The 9,862-nt window shown below is 48.2% G+C and overlaps 1 protein-coding gene across 1 annotated transcript in view; it reads left to right on the top strand.

Annotated features, from left to right (window-relative positions):
- Positions 1–9,862, top strand: part of FBXL19 (F-box and leucine rich repeat protein 19) — a 29,022-nt gene that overhangs the window by 12,114 nt on the left and 7,046 nt on the right. The window contains exons 7-8 of the mRNA XM_015819101.1: positions 3,946–4,667; positions 9,037–9,200. Coding sequence (XP_015674587.1) covers positions 3,946–4,667; positions 9,037–9,200 — 886 coding nt within the window. The remainder of the gene's footprint in view (positions 1–3,945; positions 4,668–9,036; positions 9,201–9,862) is intronic.

Here is a 9,862-nt window from a genome sequence, read left to right as displayed (position 1 = left end):
AGTTGAAGTCCACGAGTCATAAAAGAGGGGTAGGCAACCTTGGGTCTTTCATGACTCATGGACTTCAACTCCCAGAATTCCTGAGCCAGCACGGCTCAGCTTGGAAACCTCTCCCTTTCCCCTCAGCATGGCTGGCTCAGGAATTCTGGGAGTTGAAGTCCACGAGTCATAAAAGAGCCAAGGTTGCCTACCCCTGACCGAGGGGTTGCCAACCGGGGGTGTGAGATGATATTCCAGGGAGTGCGAAAACTTGGCTTTTCAAAATCATAGTGTATGTGCATAATTCGTTGCCGTTGTTTCAAACTTTTGTAAGGGGCGCGAGAATGACTCAGAAGCATTCTAGGGGTGCGGGGTATAGAAAAGGTTGAGAGCTGCTAGTAACCAATCTGTTACGAGTGCAGGGTTGACTCCAGTAACTACACAAGAGTCACATCCCCTGGTTCCGGTGCTTCCACCGTGCTTTCGCACACCGCGTTCTGAGCAAGAAACTAGAAGGGGGATTTAGATGTGTATATCTGTGGCTTAGTTAGTTTTCAGCGGGTGTCGGTTTTTCATGCTCCGCCCCACTTTTCTTGGGCTTGTAGAAGGAGCTGTCGTCATGTAACAAGGACCACTCATAGCCCTAGCCCAGGGGTAGGCAACCTTGTCTCTTTTATGACTTGTGGACTTCAACTCCCAGAATTCCTGAGCCAGCATGGCTCAGCTTTGAAACCTCTCCCTTTCCCCTCAGCATGGCTGGCTCAGGAATTCTGGGAGTTGAAGTCCACGAGTCATAAAAGAGGGGTAGGCAACCGTAGCTCTTTCATGACTCATGGACTTCAACTCCCAGAATTCCTGAGCCAGCATGGCTCAGCTTGGAAACCTCTCCCTTTCCCCTCAGCGTGGGTGACTCAGGAATTCTGGGAGTTGAAGTCCACGAGTCATAAAAGAGAGGTAGGCAACCTTAGCTCTTTCATGACCCGTGGACTTCAACTCCCAGAATTCCTGAGCCAGCACGGCTCAGCTTGGAAACCTCTCCCTTTCCCCTCAGCATGGCTGGCTCAGGAATTCTGGGAGTTGAAGTCCACGAGTCATAAAAGAGGGGTAGGCAATCTTAGCTCTTTCATGACTCGTGGACTTCAACTCCCAGAATTCCTGAGCCAGCACCACTCAGCTTGGAAACCTCTCCCTTTCCCCTCAGCATGGCTGGCTCAGGAATTCTGGGAGTTGAAGTCCACGAGTCATGNAGTTGAAGTCCACGAGTCATAAAAGAGGGGTAGGCAACCTTGGGTCTTTCATGACTCATGGACTTCAACTCCCAGAATTCCTGAGCCAGCACGGCTCAGCTTGGAAACCTCTCCCTTTCCCCTCAGCATGGCTGGCTCAGGAATTCTGGGAGTTGAAGTCCACGAGTCATAAAAGAGCCAAGGTTGCCTACCCCTGACCCAGGGGTTGCCAACCGGGGGTGTGAGATGATATTCCAGGGAGTGCGAAAACTTGGCTTTTCAAAATCATAGTGTCTGTGCATAATTCGTTGCCGTTGTTGCGAACTTTTGTAAGGGGCACGAGAATGGCTCAGAAGCGTTCTAGGGGCGCGGGGTATAGAAAAGGTTGGGAGCTGCTAGTAACCAATCTGTTACGAGTGCAGGGTTGATTCCAGTAACTACACAAGCGTCACATCCCCTGGTTCCGGTGCTTCCACCGTGCTTTCGCACACCGCGTTCTGAGCAAGAAACTAGAAGGGGGATTTAGATGTGTATATCTGTGGCTTAGTTAGTTTTCAGCAGGTGTCGGTTTTTCATGCTCCGCCCCACTTTTCTTGGGCTTGTAGAAGGAGCTGTCGTCATGTAACGAGGACCACTCATAGCCCTAGCCCAGGGGTAGGCAACCTTGGCTCTTTTATGACTCGTGGACTTCAACTCCCAGAATTCCTGAGCCAGCGTGGCTCAGGTTGGAAACCTCTCCCTTTCCCCTCAGCGTGGCTGGCTCAGGAATTCTGGGAGTTGAAGTCCACGAGTCATAAAAGAGGGGTAGGCAACCGTAGCTCTTTCATGACTCGTGGACTTCAACTCCCAGAATTCCTAAGCCAGCACAACTCAGCTTGGAAACCTCTCCCTTTCCCCTCAGCATGGCTGGCTCAGGAATTCTGGGAGTTGAAGTCCACGAGTCATAAAAGAGGGGTAGGCAACCGTAGCTCTTTCATGACTCGTGGACTTCAACTCCCAGAATTCCTAAGCCAGCACAACTCAGCTTGGAAACCTCTCCCTTTCCCCTCAGCATGGCTGACTCAGGAATTCTGGGAGTTGAAGTCCACGAGTCATAAAAGAGGGGTAGGCAATCTTGGGTCTTTCATGACTCATGGACTTCAACTCCCAGAATTCCTGAGCCAGCACGGCTCAGCTTGGAAACCTCTCCCCTTCCCCTCAGCATGGCTGGCTCAGGAATTCTGGGAGTTGAAGTCCACGAGTCATGAAGGGGCCATAGTTCCCCCATGCTGGCTCAGGAATTCTGGGAGTTGAAGTCCACGAGTCATAAAAGAGCCAAGATTGCCTACCTCTGCCCTAGCCATTGTGGAAGTAATGAGCCCCTTTCTCAGGATCTGGCCAGCCTCCTGCTGAATGACCTCAAGTGGGCATAGATGGCAGCAGATGAGAAATGCTCTCCTTCTTGAAGGCCATCAAGGATAGAAGCCTCTTTATTTTGATTTTTAATCAAATTTATATGGCTGCCCATCTCATAGGAAGGGTCTCACAAGAGTAGTACACAACACTCCACTAAAACAGCAAAATAATTTTTTGGTCTGTAGGAAAACGGCATGATTGTGCATGCTTTCGATTTATAATTTCTGTACCCTAATAAACCCTTCAAGCAGGCCATAACATTAAAAAAAAACATTTTCTAAAAGCCCAGTTCTTGGCCTTCATGTCTGCTGTTGGCTTTAACAATTGCCTCCTGCTTCTGAAAAGTTGAGCTCTGGGGAATTGCAGGCGGTTTTTGTTTATTTCATGGTTATCTTTATTTTACTTTTCTGCCATATGTTCCCCTTACAGATCTGACCAATCGGAATGTCAAAATGCTTTTTGCTTGGCAAAGCCCATAGATAACGCATTCATTGTAACCTTGACTATCTAGCCATGAACTGTGGTTAGCATATTTAGAGAACCGGCTGAAGGATGCTTTCTCATGCTGGAAAAATTTTATTTATAAAATGCGTTGATATCCAGCTGTCCTGCCAACCTAAAAATCAAAGGGAGTGTGTATAAGGCTTTGATTGGAGTGCGATGGTATTGTCTTTTTCATCTTTTCCTGGGAAGGGGCATGTGGTTTAATAATAATAATAATAATAGTAAAGTTGGAAGGGACTTTGGAGGTCATCTACTCCAACCCCCTGCTCAGGCAGGAAACCCTATACCATTTCGGACTACACTTTATTCTTATCTACTTTGGGGTACAGAAAAAACCTTTTTTTTTTTTAAGAGCTCTATTATTATACTGGAAGATTGTTTCTTTTTCCACCTTTTTCTCTAAAAGATAGAAAAAAAGTGGGGGGGAGAGAATGGTGTCAGTCTCTTCTTAAAAACTTCCAGTGTTGGAGCATTCACCGCTTCTGGAGGCAGGTTGTTCCACTGGTTAATTGTTCTAAATGTCAGGAAGTTTTTCCTTAGTTCTAGGTTGCTTCTCTCCTTGATTAGTTTCCATCCATTGCTTCTTGTCCTGCCTTATATGAACAGATAAAAAGTATCCTAAAGATACCTCATATTAAGAGTCCAAATTTCTATTTTTAATGTTGCTGACTACTTTAAGGACAAAAACATTCAGAGGGAAGATTTTTAAGACATTACAAGTTGTTTCCCTGTCCTGCTGTTGTCCCCCCACTCCTCCCAAGATGGCTGTAGCTGTCTTAGTTGAGGAGAGACACCGATTCTGTCAGCTACGAGGAGGNAAACTCTTTCCTTTCCTTTCCAGAAACCAAAGGGACCCCCTGGGCCTTTGGAGCCCTCCGCCCAGACCGACAAGTCCCATCAGCGGGAGAAGTTGGAGCGCTTCAAGCAGATGTGCCAGATGTTGGAGCGGGTGAAGAACAGCAGCAGTTCCAGTTCCAGCTCGGACTCGGATTCTGACACGGATTCCCGGGGCTCCGACGGTTCCAGCGGAGGGGTGTCCAGCCGAGCCAACTCCCCCACCACCCGCTCGCAGCGCTTGGCTGCCCTGGGCTTCAGCGCCAGTGAGGAGGAGGAGGACGACGAGGACGAGGAGGAGGACGAAGAGGAGGGTGGGCGACGCAACGGCGGCTCGGAGACGACACGGAACGGGAAGCAGCCGAAAGCTCTGGGGAACTCTCAGGAGAAAGAGAACAATCATCGCCCGTCCAGCAGGGGGAGCGAACGGGCCAAGCAGCAGGCGGGAAGCCGGAAAGCCGGCCGGCCTGCTGGACAGACAGGGCTCCGCATGGTAGCCCGGACTCAGTTTCTTAACTGGCCTTTGGTGCCGTCCCCTCCCAAGCCTCTGCTGCAGCTGGAGAGGCACGTGATCCGGCCTCCCCCAGACAGCCCTGAACCTGACTCCCTGCCCTTGGACAGCGGCTCTGACCACATCATGCAGCGGGACATTTGGTTGGCCGTCTTCCAGTACCTCAGCTATCGGGAGCTTTGCGTTTGCATGAGGGTGTGCCGGACATGGAGCCGTTGGTGAGTGAGCGGGCGGGTGAGCGGGCTAGCGAGCAAAAGAGATGACCTGGCAACCTAGGTGGGGGGGGGAAACACGGGGAGGTTGTGTGGTTGGATTAATAGGGGATAAAATTTGATGGCTACCTCCTGGCCCACTTCCTTGCCACGAACGTCGGACCTCAGGGCTGTCTTGGTCCGCTTTCTTTGGCCAGCCCTCCTTCCAGCGAGATGGGAGCCTCGGGTTCAACAAGCAGATTGTGTGGATGCAGAGGAGGGGAGAGAGAAAAACGGCAAGTGTTGCCATGCCCAGGAATCCACGATGAGGCCAACAAGTTAACGGCCTTAAAAACTCACAAATGGAGGCCAATACACGTGTCCCAGGACAATGTTGCAGGATCCAATCTGGGTCGGTCACCGGGAGCAGACATTTAGTCTTCCGAGCTTTCGGACTCTTGCTTGAGCTCATCCTCAGTTAAACAGAAGGGGAGAGGGAAGTTCCTTGGGGATGGGCTCCAGAACGAGTCCAAAATCTCCGAAGACTAAACCTCTGGTCCCGGTGACCGACCCAGATTGGATCCTGCAGCATTAAAAACTTGTCATGGCGATTAACGTGGCGGTTGCAGAGGTACAATTTATGTGCATGCACCAGGGAGTCCTGCACTGTTTATTTCTGCAGGTACTCACTGAGCTGTTTTGTGCATCCTGTCCCGTGTGATCCTCGGCGTCCTCCTCCCTAAATACCAGGAAATCACCACTTATTCATGCGTGGCCATCTTTGTATGGAATGAGTTCTCTCCATATTGAAAAACTGTCAGGTTCAGACAGCATGTCAGGGTTGAAGGCTAATCGCTACAGGAATACATCTGCTCCAACTGACCTCAAAAGTGTCGTACATAGATAAAGGCAATCTTTTATGTACCTACTTCTGAATGACTTTGTGCTCCCTCAAAATATAGTATGGCTATCAATGAACCAAAGCTTGAATATAGGGATACCCAACTTTTATGCAGAGGGCTCTGTTTGCAAGTAGAGTAGAATAGAATTAGAATTAGAATTAGAATTAGAATTAGAATTAGAATTAGAATAGAATTAGAATTAATTAGAATTAAAAATAATAGAATAGAATTAGAAAGAATAGCATACCATACCATACCATACCATACCATACCATAACATACCATACCATACCATACCATAGAATAATAGAATAGAAAATTAGAATAGAATAGAACAGAACAGAACAGAATAGAATAGAATAGAATAGAATAGAATAGAATAGAATAGAATAGAATAGAAGCTGGAAGGGACCTTGGAGGTCTTCTAGTCCAGCCCCCTGCTCAAGTAGGAGAACCTATACCATCTCAGACAAGTGACTGTATGGCTTCTTTTTAAAAATCTCCAGTGATGAACAGCATGTCAGAGACCACACACCCCGGTAGCTGATGGGGTCAGGGTAAAAGTTTTTTGTTTTGTTTGTTTCGTTTTCATGGCTAATGTATTTACTTTGTACATTTTATTAGATTGCTATCATCATTTCAAATGCATGGGAGGCTAACCAATTTAAAAGTAGGTAAAAAGTGTATAGAAAAAAAATAAAATACGCAGCAGCTGGCTAAAATCACACAAAAATGCAGTTAACGCAGCCAAGAAAGAGACTCTGTCCCATATCCTTGAGAAATGAAATTCAGCCCTGATAAGTGGAAGAAATCTGCTGAAAACTATCAGAATGAAATTTAACCCAAATAAGTTAAAATTTTGTTCAGAAAGAGCAAATGTAACTGGGATGGAAACAAGAATATCTGGCTTGGTAACACAACTTCTGAAAAAGATTTTGGAAGATAAACCAACAATGAGACATCGAAGGGCAATTTCGGAGTGCATTAGTACGAGGGCAATTCAGAAATAAACCTCTGTTTGGTTATCAATGACAGACACTCACAGAAACAGAACTTTTGTTATACACATTAGAAAACTACAACATTGCATTTATTTTTCAACATACCGTATTTTCCCATGTATAAGACGCTATTTTTTCCTGCAAACGTCCTGTTCAAAAATCAGGTGCGTCTTTATACAAGTGCAGCGTCTTATACACGGAAAAAAACGGTAACCTCCGCAGCCCAGGGCATGCCTATGTGGGTTGCCATGCCGCCTGGTGCAGGTGTCAAGCCTCTGTAGGCTTGCCACTAGGGGGAGGGGGCAAGATCATCGGCTGGCCGAACCTCCGGATTTGCCGGCTCAGTTGTTCGGCGCGGAGAAACTCGCCTGCCAGAGTGTCGTATACAAGGGTGTATCTTATAGACAGAAAAATACGGTAATCGCCATTCAAATTGAGGCACTTGTCATAACATCTTTGCTGTTGTTGTTAGTTGCGAAGTCGTGTCCGACCCATCGCGAATCCATGGACAACGTTCCTCCAGGCCTTCCTGTCCTCTACCATCTTCTGGAGTCCATTTAAGCTCACGCCTACTGCTTCAGTGACTCCATCCAGCCCCCTCATTCTCTGTCGTCCCCTTCTTCTATTGTCCTCAATCTTTCCCAGCATTAGGCTCTTCTCCAGTGAGTCCTTTGAAATTCCTTAGTAGTAGTTGCTCGGCGCCAAATCTGGGCTATGGGGGGGAGGATCAAAAACATCCCAACGGAACTGCTTCAGAAGTTCTTGGGTGGGTCTAGCGGTGTGCGGGCGAGCATTATCGTGAACCAATGCCACACCGATGTGCCCCGATGCTTGTTAGTGTGCCCCGATGCTTGTTACGGATGACTCGTCTGAGTTTTCGTAACGTTTCACAGTAGACTTCTGAATCGATGGTCGAACCACGCTCCAGGAACTTCACTAGCAGTACTCCTTTGGCTTCTTTACGTTTGATGGGATTTTCTATGGCACCCCTTCCGCAGTGGTGTTGGTTCACGATAATGCTCGACTGCACACTGCTAAGGATGTTTTTGATAAACCTCCCCCATAGCCCAGACTTGGTGTCGAGCGACTACTAACATGTTTCCCCTAAAATAAGACCCGGTCTTACATATATTTTTTTGGCCTCCAAAAGAGGCACCAGGTCTTATTTTCGGGGGGATTTCTTACCCGCTTACCTTAGGACCGCCGCAGCCAGGCCTCCCACACCCCGACACCTGCCTCGCCTCATCGGCCCACTTCTTCTGCAGCCGCTTGTCACCGCTCACACGTGTCACTCCCGGCCTCCGTTTTGCCGTTCGAGGCCTTCCACAAAGGCCTCTGCAGCCGAGAAAAGAGTTCCAGATTGATACGCGCACGGTTCCCCCGCCCCCCGCTTCCGGGAAGGCCTCTGAGGGCGAAACGGAGGCTGTGGGACGTCGCGCGTGTCAATCTGGAGCGCGTTTCTCGACTGCAGAGGCCTTGACAGCGAAATGGAGGTCGGGGGTGACGCGCGCAAGCAGCCACAGAAGAAGTGGGCTGGCGAGGCAGGTGTTGGGGCATGGGAGGCCTGACTGCAACAGTCCTAAGGTAAGTGGGTGCCAGGTGCGGGGTGCAGCTCCACGCCCCCCATCCCCACCCTAGCTTGATTTTTGACCCATGCGCCTCGCCCCACCTCATGCAACCAGGTGCAGTGGAGTGGGCGGGGTCTTAAGTAGGGTTTATTTGGGGGGTAGGGCTTATATTGGGCGCACGTGTAAAAATCAAGCTAGGTCTTATCTTCTGGGTAGGTCTTATTTTGGGGGAAACACGGTACTAACCCTAATCCTATGTCGAAAAGTAACGTGACGTTGTAGTTTTCTAACGTGTATAATAAAAGTTCTGCATCTGCGAGTGTCGGTCATTGATAACCAAACGGAGGTTAATTTCCGAATGGCCCGCATAGAAGTATACTTTCCGAATCATGGGAAGCAATCATTTTCTTTTACCCTGCTTTGTCCAGGCCTGTTTTGAACACTGTGTTTAGTTTGGAGAAACCACACTATATAACAAGAATAGCAGCAAAAAATATATATATAGTAGGTGATTAGAAAGTGAGCCCTGCAGAGAGAGGCTGATAAATATGGGTCTGGTTACCCTTCAGAAAAGGTGGGGCTGTCGTAGCGTTCTTCAAGTGCTTGAAAAAGACGTCATTTAGAAGAAAGTTCAAACTTTTTAGATTACAGGGCCAAACTGTCAGATTTCAGTTATCAGGCGGCAGATTTCAATTAATTGTTAGAACAGAGTTCCTAACTATTAAAACAGTTCAGCCATGGAAGCAGCGAGAGGAGTGGTGGGCGTGCATTCAAGCCAAGCGGAGGCCGAACGATCCTCTGACTGGGAGGCTTTCATTTAGATTCCGCCTCGGAGAAGTTAAAAAAATAATTCTTCCCAACTCTTAATGATTCTGGAGTTCAGTGACCATTGTCTCCTTCTGGCCGGACTTCACTCCTCTCCCAGGTGCTGTGACAAGCGGCTTTGGACACACATCGACCTGAGCCATCGGAAGTCAATCACTCCCTCCATGCTGAGCGGAATCATCCGACGACAGCCAGCCAGTCTCGATCTGAGCTGGACCAGCATCTCCAAGAAGCAGCTAATGTGGCTCCTGAATAGGTTGCAAGGTATTTGGGGAACGGATCGGGATTTGGGGAAGGGGAAGGGGCGGCGTTTAGGAGAGAGAGATTAACTGATAGCCACAGCTTACTTATTTGGAGCGCTTGTATTTTATTTCCAAATCCAGTTGTTCAAGGGTTTGACAATTGTACAAAACTCCCAAAGGCCACCCGGAGACGAGAACCCCACTCATTTTTTTAAAAAGTGGCCAAAATCACTACAGGAAATCCCTCAACTCCCTTTGTTTAGTGACCGTTTAAGACACAACGGCACCGGAAAAAGCGACTTACGACCGTTTTTTTTCTCACGACCACGGTGAGGTGATCAAAATTCGGATGCTTGGCTCGTACTTACGACGTTTAGGTCCTACGATCCCCCTTTTGCGACCTTCCATCAAGCAAAGTGAGTGGGGAAGCCAAATTTACTTAACAGACTTGTTACTAACTGAACAGCTGCGGCGATTCGCTTAACAGCTGTGGCCGGAAAGGTTGTAAAATAGGGCGAAATTCACTTAACGAACGTCTCGCTTAGCAACAGAAATTTTGTGGTCGTACGTCGAGGACTAGCTATAGCGAAGCCAACTCTCACCAGATTTGAATTCCATTCGGAACAAGGGTGTGTTCGAATCAAGACGTGCGAATCCCAAAGGTTATTCCGGAGTGTTCAACTC

This window comes from Protobothrops mucrosquamatus, unplaced genomic scaffold (genome assembly GCF_001527695.2).
Source record: "Protobothrops mucrosquamatus isolate PMUCROS unplaced genomic scaffold, P.Mucros_1.0 scaffold859, whole genome shotgun sequence".
NCBI lineage: Eukaryota > Metazoa > Chordata > Lepidosauria > Squamata > Viperidae > Protobothrops > Protobothrops mucrosquamatus.
The sequence above is the reverse complement of the archived record's forward strand: the minus strand, read 5'-3'. Positions and strand labels throughout refer to the sequence as shown.